The sequence below is a fragment of the Microtus pennsylvanicus genome, chromosome 9 (assembly GCF_037038515.1).
Source record: "Microtus pennsylvanicus isolate mMicPen1 chromosome 9, mMicPen1.hap1, whole genome shotgun sequence".
In the NCBI taxonomy this organism is placed as follows: domain Eukaryota; kingdom Metazoa; phylum Chordata; class Mammalia; order Rodentia; family Cricetidae; genus Microtus; species Microtus pennsylvanicus.
In genome coordinates this window covers 104,583,668-104,604,374 of record NC_134587.1, presented here as the reverse complement: position 1 = coordinate 104,604,374, position 20,707 = coordinate 104,583,668, and the positions used below count along the sequence as shown (strand labels likewise).

The 20,707-nt window shown below is 41.0% G+C and overlaps 1 protein-coding gene across 4 annotated transcripts in view; it reads left to right on the top strand.

Annotated features, from left to right (window-relative positions):
• Psd3 (pleckstrin and Sec7 domain containing 3) overlaps positions 1-20,707 on the top strand; it is a 537,529-nt gene that overhangs the window by 260,531 nt on the left and 256,291 nt on the right. For 2 of the 4 annotated variants that reach the window (XM_075986909.1, XM_075986910.1), the window contains 2 exons: positions 13,300-14,383; positions 17,832-18,236. In XM_075986909.1, the coding sequence (XP_075843024.1) occupies positions 13,300-14,383; positions 17,832-18,236 (1,489 nt within the window). Of the gene's footprint in view, positions 1-399; positions 840-13,299; positions 14,384-17,831; positions 18,237-20,707 lie in introns of those variants that run through there. The other 2 variants (XM_075986912.1, XM_075986911.1) reach the window with 2 other exon arrangements.

Below are 20,707 nucleotides of genomic sequence, written 5' to 3'. Positions count from 1 at the left end.
TAAACTTTATGCCACGGCTTTTAAAACTGGATCTTCATGACTTTCAATCTTTTCATGTCACATTTTTCAAGCACTATCAATTACCCATTAAACTGATAATTTATCAGAGGAACAGTAATGTAATCATTAGCGAGATGCCTGGGTGACAGCAGCACTTACCAGTGAGATAAGGACTGCCAGCGCAGGATTGATGTCATGGGAGCAGCTTCTGGGCAGCGTTTTTGCATTTGCCTCTTCCGTTGGAACAGCGTGAGAATTAAATGCTTTTAAAGGGAACCGGCCCATCTCGGTTCATGTGTGTCATTTCAGCATCAGAGAAAATGCTGCATAATACTAGGATGACAGCCCCACCTCTGATGTCAGCCAGGATGGTACGATCCTCTCCGAGCCTCTGCCGGCTTCCTGCTGCTGCACTAGGGGAATGGTTACATTAAAGCTAACTCCCGGCATCTCAGTTACCTCCTTGGAAGTAGTTTTCACAATTGTAGCAAAGCCCTACAGTGGCTGTTTCGGTAAGCTCCCAAGTTAGAGAGCGCCTGAGGCTGAGCACAGCAGGAGAGCAGGCTCTTCCTGCCTTTGTAAGAGGCTGAGGCTGCAGTTCCTGGGCTCGGCTCAGCTCTGCTTCCAAGTGCTCAAAGTGCTTCCATTGACATCACCGTGTGCAGTGCAGGGCAAGAGGGGCCTCCAGGAAATTTGAAACTAATTTGCTTCCAGTTGACTAGAACAGCACATTTTGCATTAGCTCGCTTCTTTTCTGGTTAACTTTTCTCAAGCGTTAAACTGATGAACGGGGCATTTTCTATGCTCAATGGGTAACTGCTGGAGCTACAGTAATCTCTGTGAGTAACCTCTATTTGTAGGTCTCTGCAGGCAATAGCTCTTATTTATCTCTCTCTGTGAAATGCTGCTCTGACATTGTCGTCTGTATTATTGACTGCTTTTGCTTACCGCTGTTGTCTTTCTGGCCATCCCAGTAGGAGACTTCTGGGGGTGAGCCCAAGTTCTGCTGAATCCTGCTGGCTATCTAGAAGAGCAGACTGCATTCGTTCTGGGGTGTCCCTGCCAACCAGTCTTTAATTCCCCCAGAAAACAGAAAGATACCACGGGGCCTCCAAATGCTTTGCCCAGTACCTCTCTTGCTTAGCTTGGAATATTGATTTTAGTATCTGATGTTGAATTTTCCAAATTTTATTTTTAAGCAGAGAGTAAGTAGAACATCGTGCTTACCTATAATTTTATTTTCTTTCATCCCTGTGTCCCAAGCAGTTTTCCTAGGAACAGGGCTTTCTATCACCCGGGAGAAATAGGCTCCCTTTTTGTGATGCATTATACAGGCAGAAGGAGGATAGAGGCTACTCCTGACTTTAGAGAGCTGGTGTTGGATGGGATAGGGGAGGAGTTTCTCTTAAAGAACCCCAGCTCCTTTTCATCTGCACTTCTGAAGCACAGCTAGGAGGCTAAGTAGCCCAGAGGGGCTGAGGAGGCCTTCCGAAGTGGCCCCACATGTTCCCACCAAGTTGACACTGAGGTCTAGTGTCCCCTAGAAGAACTGTCTGTGATTCCTTCATGCTTCTTGCCTCTCTGTCAGAAACATTTAATAGCATTTTAAGATTTATTCCTCTTTAGAAAAACTGAATTTCAACGTTCTGTTCATCTTTCAATGGTAGATTTACTTAGAATTGTTTGTATCAGTTTGTGGGACGAATCCTGACTTTAAGCCCTAAGGTTTACTGAGCATGGAAGCCCTTGGAGATCAGCTGAGGTTTGGTCCTGGTCTCTGCTCAGTGAGGCTGCTTGTTTATGCTGACATCTGCCTCGCTAAGTAGTTCACAGCTGCGGCTGGTTATCACTGCTAATAACACTACTACTTGCCACTTGAAATGATTTTTAAAAGAATTATGTAGTATTTTGGACATCAGCTTAAATTTCTTCACTGTTAAATTGCTTCATGAAAATGCACAGGACAAGTTTCTTTTAATGTTCCCACATCTGTGCTAACTTCAGCAAAAGAAAGCGTGGTCTAATCATGTTATGGAGTTAGGAGTTCGGTGTGAACTTTTATACTTTTAAGAAACCTAATAAAAGCTAAAGTGATACGAAGAAATTTTAAGACCGGATATTAGAAGCATAGATTTAGAAATAGGAAGAAGTTTAGAAAGTGGACAGAATGAATAAAATACAGGGGGGAGAAGAGGTAAAGCTAAAGGAAGAAATTTGAGTGTGGGCCTAAAAAGTAGTTGGAGGCAGACAAAACTGGGGAATTGTTCAGGCTGAGTAAAGGAGTCCAGTTTTAAGAAAGCGATAATTACAGACAAGCTCCTGCCAAAAGGTTTCTGCAGGAGAGCAGTGCTCGGTGCATTAATGCCTTGCTCTGGTCTCATCCCTCTGACCTTCCGAATGCTGTCTGCTGCACTGTAGTTGACAAGGCTTCTGATGAGACTGCCTGGCATGGTAAACTACTATCACTCCTGTAGGGATTAGGACTGAATGAGAAAAATTAGGTTCTGAATCATTAGCATGTGGGATTTAGTTTGTGGTAAGCACAGCTGTAACTATTAATCACCAGGGGAAGAATGTCCAATTAATGGAACATTCTGCATTTGTATGCACACGCTAAAAGCTTGAATAAGGCTTGGCAGGTCTTTCCTGCCCTTTTGAAGCACATAAACCTTAAATATGCATGCATTTAGAGAGCTATCAGCATCCATAAAATAGTGAGTATTGTCCACTGTATGTGGTAGTCTCCAAAATATGACTTTTATTTGGATGAAGAGTGTGTCCCCAAATATAATGCAGTTGAATTACTCATTTGGCAGTTTTGCATTACTCACACTCATTTTCTGATATTTTTTTATCATACCAGATACATTTTCTACTGTTTGGCAAGGGGATTAAATTATTCCCTGCTTTGTTTTGGTGCAGCCCCTTCCATTGCATCAAGGGTATAAGCTGTGCATCTGTTTCTAGAGAGGTTATTGATCACTGTTTTTCATAGATAAGATTTATAGCTACTAATAGGCAAAATGTGCTTGAGGTCTTTTAAAGGCTTGATTTTTGTATTTGTGTTGCAAATGAGGCATTTGTTTCACAATCTTTGATTAACAAAATTACAGACTGAATGGTCAAATTTGGCACTCTTTCTCATCACTGGGGATGAATTGCTTCTAAACAAGTCAAAGGTTTTGCCTTTAGCTTATTTCTGCAAAACTTCCACTATTAAAATAATTGAAGAATTTGTAGTTTTCTTATATGTTGTTGCAGTTTGAAATGACACACACAAGAAGAGGGGGGACCAGGTTTTGGTGGTAGAGGACCTGTGATTTGTGAAGGACTGGAAATGTGATGATCTGTACTATTCTCAGAAAGCAGATCACAGACTGTTAATGCAAGCTCACTGGTGCCTTAGCAAAGTGAATTTGCTCATTTTTTTAAAACAAGTAATATACCCAAGAACATGAATAGGAAACTCTGGGGGGAAAAGAACTCTGTTTTTATTTATCACAAAACCTTATTTCTCTCAACCTTTATCTTTTAAACCCCCATATAACTTATTTAAGGACTATTAGATAGTAATGTTTAAGGTTTTTGTGGTCAAGATCACTTTTGCAATTTTGTGTAAGTGTAGTCACTAGCTGTGTGAGCAACTCTCACAATGAGCTCTACACTCAGGGAGGGCAGTATTCCAGCAAAGGGCCTAAACCTTGTGCTCTTTGAAAAGTACCGCAGATCACTTGGGATAAGGGCAAACCCACATCAGAATGATGAAGCTAGGAGTGGAGACTTTTTGACCTCTGGAAATTTTGGTTGGTTGTGTAATCTATCGATTGAACTAGTGGAACTTCCAGCTAGGAGGTAGAAACTTGTAAATTTTTTTTGAACAGCAAAAATGTAGTCACTTAATTTTATATTGTCAGAATGATTTCTAGAGGGCAGTGTAGTTTCTGGAGCGGAATTGCTCATGCTTCACTGTGTCTGAGTCTTTGGCCTGCTTGATTCATTATTTTAGTGTGTGTGTGTGTGTGTGTGTGTGTGTGTGTGTGTGTGTGTGTGTGTGTGGAGTTGTATGTATGTACTCAGGGCAGTTCATACAGAAGCTTCAATTGCTGTCGGCCTTATCATGCCTTGAAATGGGGTGTCTGAACTGGAAGTCTGCCATTTTTAGGTAGCCTGCCTGAATGCTAAGTTCTCAGAATTTTCCTGTTGGGACAGGGAAGTGACTCGGTGGGCGAGGGCATATGTTGCCAAGCTTAATGGCTTTAGTTCCATCCCCAGAACCCACCCGCATGGTAGCAGAAGAGAAATACTTTATGCAGGTTGTCCTATGAGCTCTAGAAGCATGTCACAGTATGCCTTCTCCCAGACAAATAAATAAATGCATGTAAAAGAATTTAAAAATGCACATATGTCCGTCCCCTAGTTTTGGTGTTAAAGGCATGTGTAGCCAAGTCAAGCCTGAATTTTTAAAGATGTATTTATTTTTATGTGTGTGAATGCTTTACCTACGTGTGTATGCGCGTGCGCGTGTCATATTCATGCAGTGCCTGCATAGGCCAGAAGAGAACATTGGGGTTCCCTGGAATGAGAGTTTCAAACAGTTGTGAACAACCATGTGTGTGCTGGAAATTGAACCCAGGTCCTCTGCAAGATCAGCAAGTGCTGTTACCACTGAGCAATCCCTCCACCCCCACGCCTGGCTTTTGATGTGTCAGGGAACTCAGGTCCTTGTGCCTGCACTGTGAGCACTTTTGCTCCCTGGACCATCTCCATAGCCCCACATTAAGTCTCTTGTGTGAAGCCCTCAAGTTTCTGCCTTGGAAAGTCTGAGCAGTGCATGTGTGCTGTCCTGTGTGTGTGTGTGTGTGTGTGTGTGTGTGTGTGTGTGTGTGAGTGTGTGTGTGTGTGTGTGAGTGAGTGTGTGTGAGTGTGTGTGTGTGTGTTGCTGTCTCAGGGTCAAACTGAGTACAAAGCTTTAGGACAGCACTTTCAAATCAGACTTTCATCAGAAATGATCTGTCTATTCAGAGTAGTTTGAGAGCTGCTAGTGATGTATATGGAACACTGACTGAAACTTAAATAATTTCTAGGTTTATTTACTTTTATTTTGTGGGTAAAGGTATTGTACCTGCATGTATGTCTGTGCACCATATGCATGCCTGCTGTCTATACAGGCCGGAGGACGGCACTGAATCCCCTGAAACTGGAGCTACAGAGGGCTGTAAGCCACTATGTGGGTGCTAGGAATTGAACCTAGGTCCTCTAGAAAGAGTAGCAAGTGCTCTTACCCGCTGAGCCATCTCATTTAATGCAGTTAGTTTAAGTGGTCAGATGCATATATGGCTATTATATTGATCAATACAGGCTTTACTGGGTGGTCAGTTGTAAAATTTCTGCTTAATGTGAACAGCCTGGCTAGCATCATGCTAAATTCTAGAAATGTAGCTAAAGTTGTCTTAATTGATCTTTACCACCCAGTAAACTCTGTCTGCAGGCATTGTGTCCAGAAGGAATCACTGGCTCATGAGCCCTTGATGGGAGGAGTCCTCTGATCTTCTATGTTGTTCTTCTCCCAGTGTTTAACTCGTACTTAGTACACAAGAGAACCTGGCTGAGATGGTGAAAAGATGAGCCTACTCTAAGTTGGGACAGCTCTCTGAATTTCCAGCACTCCCTGTTCAGGCTGGTCTTGGGTTATCAGGAGTATGTGTCATGTTTTACTTGTATTTAAGGAGGCATTTAAAAAAAATTGCCTTGAGTTCTCCTAAATGACATCTGGTTGACTCTATGACATTCTTTATTTCACTTAGACAACAAAATGGCCATTTTGCTAGGCTCTAGTGTTGTAAGGGATATAATAGCGAAGAACAGACCAACTGCCCTGTGGACTTTATATTCTAATGGTGACAAAGAAAAACAAGCTAGGTCCTCTTCCTAAAATCTACTGGGCCCAGGTCCCAGGAAACAAGTGTGTACAATTCATAATTGTGCATCCCCAAAGGATCTTGGCTGGCTGTGGCCGTCATGTTACCTGGGGAAGCTCAGGTCTTGCTGCTCAGAAACACTTAAGAAAGCTGCTTTTCTTTTTTCAAGTTTCAGTGACCAAGTGTCTGGTACATGAGCCAAATGGTCCGTGGGTTGGTTTTCTTGGAACCATTTTCTCGCAAGTTTGCTAGCCAGAGTGGAAGAGCATATTTCCTATACTGGTTCTCCCAAAGCATGCTAGGAAGGCATAGTCTGTCCGCGGCTAGTCTGTGAGACAGGCTCATTTCCTCACCACTGAAACACATTGTGCTTCTATTCCATCATTTTATTGCAGTCCTTTCCTTGGCTTGCAGAAACAGATGGATACTTAATACAGAGTGTGAAGCAGTGCTAAAATGTTCTTGTTAACACTAAAATTACCCTATTTCTTTCTCAGTGTATTAAATTAAATTTAAAGCCAGTGGGCTTACAGATCACAGGAAAGTAACTTTACCAAATACTATGAAACATAATTTATTGGAAGCTTTGCCAAATATAAAGGTAGTAGGTAAGATTTCAGATAGAAAACTTTGAGTGAAATAAAATTTCCTCCTAGTGTAGCTCTTCAGCGAGTGAAACTTCTCTTCCGTTCACTTCTCTCCTACATATATTTTAGACTACATTTACATTCTTCTAAGAGGGAAGAAGAAGTGCAGTTAAACCATGCACCTGCTCCTCCAGTTCTGTATGTGGTTTATATTCAGGTAAGCGCTAGAGCTCTTTTTAATAGTTAGCCAATCCCCATGTCAGATTTGGGCAGAACTAATTCAGTAAGGCTTTCTGCCGAAAGAAATGTTGATTGGGGTCTTATGTGAGTATCAGACTGGGGATGGGTGCAGCTTAATTTGGGAGAGACAGTCCATACCAGGTAGATGAGGGCAGCAGTGGCTTTGGTGGGATATGTGGAAACCAGTTAGGTGCAGAGGAAGCGAGATGAAGTAAAACACCCTGATGGGTAGCAGCTCTGCTGTTTTTGTTTCGACCCAGTCCCTGGTGCATGTGCTCTGCCTCATGCTCAAGCCTTTGATTATCCTGAGTCTGTTTATGGCCATTCTTTCTCCCTTTGGGCATCTTTCACTTGCCACTCATGTCTCTTTTTGCCTCAGATGCAAACTTCATGTCCGACAGTGTGCTTTTGGATTCCCTGTTTGTCACATAGCAGGTTATAGGTAGAAAGGTTTGCTGAGTGAGTGAACGAGTACCGAAAACTGGGGCAATGTTTCGAAAGGAAGCAGAGAAACAAAGCAAAACCTTAAAATAAAATAAAAATTTGCTTATTTTCTTTCTTTCCTTTTAAGAGATAATCATAGAAGTATAATGATTTCCACAGGAATTACTTCCATGGGATAAATACAAGATTCCATGGTAAAGGTCAGGATTAATATTTTGCAGTGTTTTGTTTGTTGTTAATGGCACTGGTGACGAGAAATACCAACAACAAAAGGAAGCAGCTCTTGCAGTGTGACAGCAAAGGCTCCTTCCTTTGCATGGAAGACCTGCTATGTCTTGTGACTGTTCTCTGAAGGGCTCTGTGTGGTGCCCATGAAAGTGGTTTGTCTGTAGAAACTACTCCAGATAGAAGAATGTTTTTTTACTATTTTTGTTAACTTTACTACTATTAAAAGCAGTGACCTCACTACTTAGTGGCATTTGAATCTTCCCCACCAATTTTTGCTGGTAAAGCTGAAGACTCGGTTTTGTCTCTGGTTGGAGGCTGCTCTGGACTGTTTGCACTTCTCCGTTAGCTCCTTGGCCCCCTAGACTATTATTTGCCCTTGACTGTCTGTGCCAGTCTTTACTTACTGAAAGGTAAATGAAACTTCTTAAACCAGATCTTTCTAGAAAGTAATCTTAGACCAGGAGAGCTTATAGAGTAGTAGAGCCTGCAAGGAGTCCTGCAGGATCCTTCTTTCTACTTTCTCATTTCCTTGGACCAATGGCCAAGTTGTGTCAAGCATCACAAGCCTTTCCTACACTTGATGTTTTTCCTTTTTCTTTCTGAATGACATTTTGATAAATCTCCTGCAATTGTGGAGAAGGATTTACCATATTTTTTGAGAGCCCATTTCTCTATTTCTCTTGTTACTTCCCTGGGCCAGTGCTTATTTGCATGCTTGTTATAGATGGAAAGCTAAGCTGTTGGGACAAAGTAGGCTTCCAGAAGATGTCAGCTAACACTTCTTTGTTCTTCTGAATGGATTTCACATAGTGGATTTTAATGTGTGTATGACTTTGGTATCCCTATGGTAGAATTTCTTAAAATACTTCATGGTAGATTAAAAATTGTAGCTGTTCAGAGGATAGAGAAATGGGTCATTGTTTAAAAACCCCTCTGCCCCTTTAGAGGAACTGTTTGGATATCAGCAGCAATGCTGGAGGACTCACAACTGCCTCTGCAGCTCCCAGGGGATGGGGGCACTCAAAAAGATATAGCAGATATTCACGCATATATACACAAATAAAATAATGCATCTTTAAAAGTCGTAGCTGTTTGAACCCTAAAATGTGAGTTAACACTATGCTTCTGGTTTCATGTATGTGAACAGCTAAAGTTCTGTTGGCATTTCCAGTGAAGGAAAGTACTTTTCTTTCTTTTAAGAGTTGGTTATCAAAGAAAGGTTTAATTAAAAGTAGTGAACTGGAGTTAGATCTGGAAGGGTAAAAATAACGTGATCATTTGAGATGAGAAGAAATGTGTCAAGTAAAAAAAGACATTAAACAAAGGCAAAGGACAGTGCATAAAGTTCAGAATGGCCATGTGGTTCACTTTATTTCCAGTATATACAAGAATTAAAACCTTTTCAAGGTATGGTGTCTGACACCGTACTTCAGTTTAGAAGCAACGAGCTACCATTGGAAGGGGAGCTGAGAGACTATAAAGAAAAGATAGGTTGGGACTGGAAAGATGCAAACCTCTCTACTCACAGACAACAAGGTAATTCATGTAGAAAACCTCAAGAAATGTGTAAAATACTATGAGATCTGAGCCACAAGGTTAGCAAGGTAGTTGACTGTGAGAGTAGTAATAGCACCCCAATGTACTTCAGTAGGAATGCACAGTTCAGAAATGTAGTTTTTAGAAATCCACTCAGTATTGTCAATAGAAATAAAATAAAACTAATAAGATAATTAAAACTTATTCATAAAACTATTGCTGATGAAATAAAGGGAGGACAGCCCATGTAATAGTAATATGGCTAAGAATACAGTGCACTATCAATTAATTGCTATTCTTGTTAAAAATCCCAACTGTCTGGTAGGTTAATCCTAAAATTTATATAGGAAATATAAGGGACCCAGAGTGGCCAGAGCAGTCTAGAAAAGGAAGAACAGAGTTGGGGGACTCCCCCAGTTCCACACTTTATCTATCGCAGAGCAGCAGTGGTCAAGACAATGGTGTGCTGGCATGAAGATCCAGCTCAGTGAGATAGGGTGCAGAGTTGCAATACAGCTTTACAGTGTTGGTCGGCTGGGTGTCATGAAGACATCAAGGCAATGAAATGAACAGGGAGGGTCATCTTTGCCAGCACATAGCACCAGGACAGCTAGATGTCCACATGCGACAGAATGAACTTGAATCCATCTTTACACAAAGATTAACCCAAAATAGCTAGCCTTAGAAAAGCTATTAAAATAAATCAGGATTTTATCTTTTTAACCTTGGATAAAATAGTGATTTGTTACATATAACGAAAAGATAAGTAACCAGAGAAAAACAGGTAAGTTAGACCTTCATTAAAATTATAAACTTTTGTAACTCAAAAGATGCTACCAATCAAGTAAAAAGACAACTCGTAAGATGTTTAGAAGAATTTTTATAATTAAATAATAAAAAGACATAGCAATTGTAAAATGGACAAAAGATCTGGACAGACAGGTCTTTAAAGAAGCCGTCCAGATGACAAACACATGACAAGGGTTCCATATCAGTAGTCAGCAGAGCTATCAGAAGCACGGTAAAGGTCACTTTACACCTTTAGGGAGCTCTCTATGCTCAAACACAGAACCAGGAGAACCTGGACACACTGGCAGCAGAACAACATGTCCAGTTGTCCTGGAAAGCCCGTCCACACCTTCTTAAAACGTGAGAAATACATTCAGCAGCTGACCATAAATTCCACTCTTAACCATGAGAACTTAAAATATATATGTTAATACAGAAACTTATGTATAAATTTGTTATATATAATAGCCAAAAGGGAAACAACCCCCAAATATTTGTTAGTTAATGAGTGAATAAAGAAAATGTCTTATTCTATGTAATTAAATGAAATTTGATGAAACAGTGTAATAAAATTCTGACTCATATTGCATCTTGAATCTTCCTGAACACAGTGTTGTTGTGGCATAAGTGAGAAGAAAACGCCAATATTGTATGAATGTGCTTATATGCAGTGCTCAGAATACTTATGTCCATAGATATAAAGGCTGGCACTTAGTAGGGACAGAGGAGAAATCACAGTGAAAAGTAATTGTTAATGGATATGGGGATTTATTTTATAGAGGATGATAAGTGGCAATTATTGCATAATTTTATGACTATATTTAAAATTACATAATATCAAAAGGGAAAATTCAAAAGTCAGACTATATTATTTTTAAAAATATAGCATTTTTTGGGTTGTTTGTTTTTTAAAGACAGGTTCTACTATCTTTTCCCGACTGGCCTGGAACTTGCCATGAAGACCAGCCTGGCCTTGAACTCACTGTGATTCTTCTACTTTTGCTGCCTGGGTTCTGGGATTAAAGGCTTGTCCTAGCATGCACAGCTAAAATTTATAATGTTTATTGAATTTTTTTTTCTCTGACAATTTCATACATGTGTAAGGTGCATTCTGATTGTTGTAGCCCCCACCTTCTCATCAGTCTCCCACCCTATTACTCCTTTCTTAAGGTTCCTTTTCCATATTCAAGGCTTACTTTGTTGTTTTTGTTTTGCTGTTGCTTTGAGTTTAACTGGGATCATTTGTGTGGCCATGGGTTTGGAACTATCTGTTGAGCCTGGTGGGCTTCTCATTGGGTCTACAACCGAAGACAGTGACTGCCCCATCCCAGAATCCATCAGTAGCCAATAACTGATCAGGCAGGGTTAGGCCAAGAAGTCCTGTTCCCTTATCCATGATTGACTGTTGAGAGGCCCAGTCTTGTGTAAACTATTACAGAGGGGCATAGCTACTGTGATATTATGATGTGCCCAGATGGCAGCAGTTTTTATCCCTTTCCCTGTCTTTTGGCGCCTAAGCCTATTGTTGCCTCTCTTCTGCAAAGATTCCTGAACCTTAGAGGGGGTAGTATAAATGTCCCCTCTAGGGCTAAGCAGTCAAGTGTCACTTCTCACCACCTGGGCAGCCATGTACCTCTGCATGTACCCCTGTTCTTTGCAGACAGGGTTCTCTTGATTAGGTCAGAGAGTAGCATTTTACTTTGCATATAAATATAAACACTTAGAGGCTACATCTGTATTCTCTATTGAAAACAATTAAAATGTCAATCCAATTGTTTAGCTGTCTTCCTTTCTAAAACCAAGGTTTGGAAAGTTGCTTCCTTTCAGGGTTAGGAAAGTATGTATGTCTTACTAGTTTTATCATGAGAATCTGTAAGTACTTCAAGGATGTGCCTGAGATTATATACTATTTGATTCAAACTTAATGTTGGAAATATATTTCAAATTGCTCAAGGTGGAATACAAAACTACATATATGCTCATGAATACTGTTTGCCAAATTTTAGTCTGCAGGGAATACTATATGTTGTAGTAAACACATGCTCTCAAGTTACTCCATTTTGTTGATGCCCTGGCCAGGTCTTTCGTGCTACTCATGTGTGTATAGTCAGATATCCATTAACTGTTTTCTAAAGAGGAAGCTTGTAGCTCTGCAGCGGCTGGTAAACAGCAAAAGTTCTCTTTCATAAAACAGAAGTTAGTATACCATAGATGAGGCTTTTCCTGATCCTGTAACAAAAGCCAAGTTCAGAGGGAGGTTGGATTCTGACCTAAGTTATTACCTGTAAAAACTTTGATTTAAAGGTTTCATGTATCGGAATTTTCCTATCCTCAGGTCTCACTGACTGATATTGGGTCTCATTTTAATAGGGAAATATAAATTTTATTGATTGTAATAAATATTCTAGTTACACATTTTCCCTTGCTTTATATACTGGGATTTATCATATGATACAATTAAATTTTATGCAGTTGGTAGCCTTATATGTGGACTCTCAAAATGTTGCACTCATGGAACAAAAGGTAAAATGGTGGCCGTCAGGCTGGGGACAATGGGGGGGGGTTATGAAGATATCCCTCAGTGAATACACAAGTTCAGTTTGAAATAAATCCAAGAAATTTCTTTTACAATATAGTGACTACAGTTAATGGGTACTTGAAATTACTGAAAGAGTATATTTTAAGTATTTTTAGCATTATATATATATATATATACATATATATATATATATCCAGTATGTAAGGTTAATTTAGTTATTCCACAATGATATAGATGTCAAATTATATTGAAAAATTTATGTAACTTTTATTTATCAATTAAGAAAATAAATAAAGTGGTGGTGGCACATGCCTTTAATCCCAGCATTTGGGAGGCAGAGGCAGGTGGATGTCTGTGAGTTCAAGGCCAGCCTTGTCTACAGAGTGAGTTCTAAGACAGTCAAGAAAGGCTATTACACAGAGAAACCCTCTCTTGAAAAATCCAAAAAAAAAAAAAAAAGCAAAATAATTACACAGTCGAAACCCTAAAATCCCTTAGCAGCGTGTGTTTCCTCTTTGCTGTCACTCTTCAGGGAAGTTTACAAATGTCTCCGTCCCTAGACAGTGACAGGGAGGGACAGACTTCTAGCTGGAAAATCTTCACGGAGTTGAAGTAAATACTGCCTTTTCTGAGGTCTTCTCTCAGATGTCATGGCTTATTTGTAAGGCTGCCCCACATCAATATTTATTATTTCACCAGTGGTATTTGGATAATGATACTTGCCATAATTTTAATATTTGTACGTATGAAGGAACTGAGTTACTATAGTCTCATCTCTGGGATTTCCTAAGAAGTAGGATTAATATGGTGTAAGTCATTAGACTGCCTCCTCCTACGTAGAAACTTCTGTGATGTTTATGTAGGCCGAATAGAAGGGGCCACTGCAGGTTATAGTAAGTGTGTGTTACAGGGATGAACAGAAAGAAATAGTAAACAATTATTAAGAACCTAGCATGTATGGTATTTATTAATATGAGGTAGACTCTGGTGTCATGTTTCCATTCTGTTCCATTCTTAGGTGATCATGGAGGAAGCACTTTACTGCCACCAGCTGTCACAAACGAATTTCCAGAATATGGGACCATGGAAGAAGGAGGAGAAGGCCTTAAAGCCTCTCTAGACCTTGATGCAAAGTCTCTGCCATGCTGCTCGCCAGAGCAGCAGGCAGTCCACCTTCTTGCTGGTCAAGACTCTGTGCTCAACAGTGTTACGGAAGGACCAAATGATGCCTCTCAGTGTCACCCTCAGGAACAAAGTTTACAAGCTATTGACTCTTTAATTTCTGCTCTGAAAGCTACAGAAGCCAGAATAGCTTCAGGAACATTTCAGGCTACAAAGGTACTGGACAAAGATGCTGATTTTTCAGTTCAGCAGGTGGATAAAGAGCTGAGTACTGCCAGTCGTAAGCCACAGAGAGCCCATAGAACATTCCCTGCTGGCCCAGGAAAATCACCGGATTTACCTCTTTCAGTGGAAGTACCAACAGATGTTTCGTTGAACATCCAGGAGGATCTCACTGCACTCTTACCAGAAGAAGCTCAGGCAGAACTGTCGCAGATAACTAATTATAGGAGACAAGGGCCTCTCTGTATACAGGAGCCAGTATGTCCTGTGTCCTCCCTGCGGAGCTCAAGAGGGAGCCATAACCCTGTGGACAGAGTTGATGTTCTGAAAGATCAAAGGTCTGATCTCGTAAGGGAGCACCCTAGAGGATGTGATTCTGGTGGCTTCATGGGTCGTCAAGGCCGGATCAAACATGTAGAGTTTCAAGGAGTAGAGATTTTGTGGACAGGAGAGAAGGCGGAGAACCAGCATCCTGTAGGCACTGAGACAACACCAGAAAGGACAGCTTCTCCTGTGAGCAAGGAGCTTGCCAAAGGGCCAAGCCATTACAGCTCAGCTGCTGGTTTGTGCAGCAATTCTGTTAATTTAGTTGGGAATGTCTGGGATGAAACCTGGAAAGTTCCTTCAGCAAGGCCTGGCACGAGCGTAGGGACATTGTCCCCTGTGCCTCTTGGTGAGAGTGGAGAGGATGAAGTCTTCCTGAGGGAAAGCAAAGAACACCTTGAGAAGAACCTTGACATTCAGGGAGATAAAGAAAGGTGAGCGGGAGAGTTGCCATGCTTTATGATGCCTGGACCAGGCCTTAGAAAATTACTGTCTGTGCCTGCAGCCACTGTGCTACCTGGAGTCAACTGTGGCATTCAAAAATATTAAATGGAGATTTCTAGAAATTGATAATTCATGTTTTACATAGCTTTTATTACAGTGTACTGTTGCGGTTGTTCCATTTGTTATGATTATTAAATCTCTTACTATGGCTAATACGCAGTAACTTTATCATAGGTATGCATGTATCAGAATGGCATATTTAGGAATTGTTATAGTCTGGTTTCATACCAGTGTCAATGTATCCCTGTGCATAAATGGAAGGGCTGCCATACTTCTTGCCCTTGTTGTCACAGAATGGAAGAGAAAGGATTTGATTTAGGCGTTTCTAAGACAGAGAAGTCAGCATGTAATAAAGCTGTCTGTTAGACAAGGACCAGGGGAGCAATGCTGAAGAGACCAGGAACAATAAACCTCGCAGATGTGCTTTTAACACGAAAGACTACTGACATGTCCTGTGTGGTGATGGCAGCCCATCTGTACCTTCCTCTGAGGAAGAGGAAGTGTACTGCATAGAGTGTGCAGCGCAGCATGCATGCAGGCTACAGTGCAGGCCGCTTTCCTGTGTGCACAGAGAGGTGTGGGCTTGAGGGGCCATCTCAGATCAGAGGTAGACTAGACTCCAGTTCACTTGTTCCATGATAGCACAGACAAATTCCTTCTTTTCACAAATGGCATGCGTTCTGATGTGTGGCCTAGCTAAGTAAACTTTACATGTCCTGGTATTTTCTGACCTTCTCTGTTTCTGTCATCTGCGCCACCTCAGAGCTTGGTTATATGGAAGGCACGGCTATCATTCTTCAGTGCCTTTGATCATGCCTGACCATTGTTATGACAAGTCGTTTGTTGTGTCCTGTGCTAATGTACTTTGATGCCCTTTTCTTCTGTCGGTCTTCATAACACATGTTATAGTTTATCTCAGTGGTTCTCAACCTGTCAAAGGGGCCACCCAAGACCATTGGAAAAGCCAGGCATTTACATTATGATTTACAGTAGCAAAATTGCAGTTATGAAGTAGTTACAAAAATAGTTTTATGGTTGGAGGTCACCACAGCATGAGGAAGTGTACCAAAGGGCTGCAGCTTTAGGAAGGTTGAGAATCACTGGTTTATATGCTAAAAATATGCTAAAGGAGTGTGTGTGTGTGTGTGTGTGTTTTATGTGTGTATGTATGTGTCTTTTCCATTTAAGATAATGTTCCTTTTGGGTGACCATTTAGGATCACAAAACCCCTAGACTTCTATGAAAGGTAGCCTTGCTAAATGGCTGTTGTCTTTACATCCCTGCGAAATGTGCGCTTTCAGTGCTGTTTGGACTAGCCATCCATTGCTCCCACACCCTTTCCTTCCCTTTCTTTTTTGACTAGAAATGTTTTCAAGTTGCTTGTTGTGTCCCTGACCCTGTTAGAAGCTGCACATAAGAGTGGGGAAAGTATATGAGATCCCTGGTCTGTGGACTTCCGTGCTAAATATACAAATTGACCACATAAGCACTTTCTAGGTAGTGTGAAGGGAAAAGAACGGAGATCTACTGGAGAGATAGACTTGAGTGGAAAGAAAGAGCCTGGTTCAGGTGGCAGCTTGGATAAGATCTTTCTGTAAACACGCTAATTAAGTGAGACTTGAGAACTGAGGCAGTTAGCCAGACAGAAAATGGGCAATGAGGTCTGTACAGGATCTTTGTTTTGTTTAAAGACCAATGAAAAAGTTTAAGAGGTATAAGCCCGGAAAATTATTTGGTACACAGTGGAATTACAGTAAGTTAGTGCGAACAAAGACCGTCATACCATTGAGTGCGGATTCTGGTAACACCTAAGAATCATTTATGAGGCATTTAATAGATACTTCTTATTTCTGCTTTATTTCCTGTTTATAGGAACCAGAGGTGCAGAGAGGCCAAGTAAAGTTACCTAAACTTGCATAGCAAGTAGGCAACGCTGCTATAAATCAGTCCCGTGTTTTCTAAATGTTGACTTGCTGCTCTGACCACTGACTTGTCTAAGTTGTCTGAATGTTCATCTTAATATTTGAAGACCATCCTGGATATTAATTCTTCACATCAAACATTGATTCCACACTCCTTCATATTCATGTCCAAGTTGTATCTAGCTTTTTATGATTGTGGTTGTCTTTACAAATGCCATGTTTATCAGCTTTTTTTAAAAAATTCTTTTTTTTAAGAAGATAGCTTTCTCTTCCCTTTCCCCTCTCCAAACCCTCCTATGTACCCTTCCTTGCTCTCTTTGAAATCCAGTCTCTTTTTTAAAAAAATTAATTGTTCTTAGATGAATATATATTGCATATATGGAATATACATGGGTATTTCTAAATACATAAATACGACTGGTCAATCTATATAATGTTACTTGTATGTATCATTGTTGACCTCATATGGTACCGGATGACTCATCGGTAGGAATGTCAAGGTACACCCAGAACATCTCATGAACCTGACTGCATTAAGCATGAGCTGAACAAGGGCAACAATAGACATGTTAATGTGGACAGGAGCAGGGGTGGAGAAGACCAGGAGACCTTAACCCTCCCCAGAGCACTAAAGGCAACTCAGGAATACAAAGGTCCAGAGACATAGTCCTCTCCAGGGAAGAGCACAACTATTGTTAGCTCTTTAGAAATGGACTGATTACTCCCTGCTGCGAGCCTAAAGTCTCTGCAGTTCTGCTTTATGTCAGCAGAGGGCAGCAGCTGGATTCAGACAGCTTCCTTCCCCAGAGCTGCTGGTCTCACTCAAACCAGGAAGTAGCCAGGGAGAGTGCAGTGCATTTTTACGGATTGTTTACTGTATCAAGTTTACATGATACTTATATGCTTTTCTTATAATTAATGATGATAGTTACATGATCTGGACATGGCTGGTTAAAAAGAAAATTACTATTTTTTTCCAAGTATGCACTATTAAAAGATGTAGGAAACTAGTTTGAAACTTTATTAAATTATTTACAGATTAGTGATATGTGTGTTAATATTTTAACCTTGGGTTGGAGATTTAGCTTAGTAGTTAAGAGCACTTGTTCTTACAGAGGACCTGGGTTCAATTCCCAGTACTCACGTAGAGGTCCACAGCCATCCATAACTCCAGGTTCAGGGGATCTGATGCCCCTTCCTAACTTTTGTGGGCTCCAGAAATGCATGTGGCGCATGCATACATCATACATATAAAATAATCAAGAGAAAGTATTTTAACCTGAGTAGGTTTCATATCCTTTTCCCCAAATATGTTATTAAGCTGTAAGTTTAATGGATATAACAGTTACATTTATACAACACTGTCTTTTTTAATATGGTTGGTTGAAGGCAAGAAATTGAAGAGGAAAAAAAACTAACTTAATACTGAAAATTTTCACTTTTACTAATTTTCCAGGTTTCTCGAACAAGAGGAGCACCTTAGGGGAGGAGGAGAGGATGATATTCTCGGGCCCGGGTATATGGAGGATTCCACTGATGTGTACAGCAGCCAGTTTGAAACCATCCTGGACAGCACCTCCTTATACTACAGTGCAGAGTCGCTGGAGACGCTGTACTCAGAGCCCGACAGCTATTTTAGCTTTGAAATGCCGCTGACTCCTATGATCCAGCAGCGCATTAAAGAAGGCGGCCAGTTCTTGGAGAGGACCTCTGTGGGAGGACGTCAGGATGTCCTGAGTGTGTCAGCAGATGGCGGGATAGTGATGGGCTATTCTCCGGGGATCACCAATGGACTGGGACTGCATGACTCTGCTAACTCTGTCTACACGAAAGGCCCTCAAGAGATTGCCTTCTGGGGAAGGTAACAGTGCCCTGCCGTTCTCCTTGACTTCATGCTTTTCTTTTTTTGGTTTTTGTTTGTTTGTTTGTTTTTGTTTTTAGAAGTAATCTCTCTTTGAGAAATTTTAAATGAATTTAGTATGTACTTTAAATGAATTTGGTTAGTTTCTGTCAATGTAAGCAAATGTTGTGAGTAAATGTAAGTTTGGCATTGAAGAGAATGACAATTACACCCTAGGGCTTGTCAGATTGGCAAACTGGGGCCTTTCCTGGCTTTCTGCATGTGAATGGGTACTGTTGGTGTTCAGGCTGGTGCTGCTCACTGCAGGCAGTGCTGGTGCTATGGAGGAAGCCTTTGTTTCACACTGGCAAGGATTTGCTCTCTCTGTGAACGCTGACGTCCATCTTGATATAAAATGACAACTTTGATAGGGTCCATTATTTATGTCTACTTACAGATATCTATCATTTCTCCTGTTTTTGCCTGCCTCATCAGTTCCTCTGTCTGGCATTTAACATCTCTGTCAGAGGAAGGGAAAGCTATACCTTCTAAGTTTTATGAATTTCATTTTGAAATATGGTATATATGGTGGTGTTCGGAAGGTTAAATGAGGACAAGCATTTTAAAGGTATATGAGAAATGTCAATGCTGGTCTCTTTAAAAGTCTGTTCACATTGCAGGTTTCCAGGAAAGCTGTCTTTTCCAACAGTCTGTCTCGTGTTGGAAGCATGGTTTCATGGCTCTTTGGAGGGACAAATTCAGAAGCAGCACCGTTCAGTACTGTAGTTGTGTTCTCCTGTGGAATAGGTGGTGGTGACTAGAGTCATGGGGAGACAGAGGATGACAAGCACGCGGAATCTCAGAAGTACCACGCTGTAGAACACGTGTGCAAAATAGTTCACTGTATCTCCAGCCCAACTTCCTGGGGCATATGGAGTTGTTTATATTGCAGATACAATCAGGTGAAGAGCTAAGCTGGTTCGGGCTGTGACCTCTGCCACAGAAGCCACAGGAAAGGTGTCAGTGAAGGTAGCAGGGTAGAGCCAGTGGGCAGCCCAGAAGATGAGAATGAAAGGCTACTTCCTCTGTAGCCTCTGTGCCCACTCGCGGAAGAGATAATAATCACTTGGTATATCAATAATAATCAATTAATAAATTAATTAATATTAATAATCAATTAGTATAGGTGCTGTCTTAATTAGGGTGACTGTGGCTGTGCTGAAACACAATGACTGAAAGCAATTGGGGAGGAAAGGGTTTAATCACAGTTCCATGTAACAGTTCATCATCAAAGGCAAAGGCAGGGCAGGAACTCATGTAGAGGCTGGGGGGGGGGGTACTTACTGGCTTGTTTCCAGGACCACCAATAGGCTGGTCATTGTGGCACCACCTACAATGGGCTAGGCCCTCCCCCACCAATCACTAATTAAGAAAACAGCCTACTGCCAGATCTTAGGGATGCCATTCCTCACCTGAGCTTCCCTCCTTCCAGGAAACTCTGGCTTGTGTGAAATAGACAAAATTGTCAAGCCCAGGCCCCAATCCTTAGTATGGGCAGAATTGAGCGCTGGGAATACTGTACTAGTTCCTCGTGTATTGCTATGTCAGATTAAATAATGTCATCTGTTGGGCAGAGGTAAAATTTCAGCTGGGTCACCTGCCTAGGGCAAAAAGACCAAATCCTAGTGCAAAAAAGAAGTATCTGAGAACACTTTGTTCAGTGTTCTTTGGGCTCAAGGTGATGATAAAGTTTTACAACTTGAAAGGACCATATCGAACATTAGTTACAACAACAATAACAACAACAAATTGGCGTCCTGGTTTGGCTGGGGAATTACCCAAAGCCATGTGACTTGGTAGTGCCTGAATCTGGGACTGGTTTTAAGATGCTCACTCGTAGATGAGTGTTTTCTCTGTCCTGTACTTTCAGGCCTTTCTATGATTACTACTTTCATAGAACAATTATTTCCTTTTTGTTCTCTAGTCTTTCTGCACAGACAGATGTCTGAATTGGTCCGTTTTCAAGAACTTATACTAAACTAGTTGTTAAACTGTTTTTGTTGTTAGTGTTGTTTGTATGATGTGGTGTGGTGTGTGTGTGTGTGTGTTTATTACAAATGGTCATAATTTGAGGAGATAGTAACCAAGTCCTTAATAAATGCATTTCTGTGAATTTTGAAGCGGCCAAATGAGCAGCCTGTCAAATTTGCTTCTTCATCAGAACAACCCCTACAGAGTATGGAAGCAGATAGGTATTGAGCCTACTACAGAATTCCAGTTAACCTAAGTGACTTCTTTGAACCAAGCATGAGGGTCAAAGGGTAGAATTCAAGGAAAGGAACCTTCTCCAACTTGATTAATAAATTTGATATTTACAGAAGAAGATAGAGAAAACATAAAACACAGACCTGGCATTCCATCTGCATTAGCTTCCCTTTCTCTTTCTTGCTCATGAGCTGGAGGTCTGGCCACACTGGCTAAAGTGAACTCCG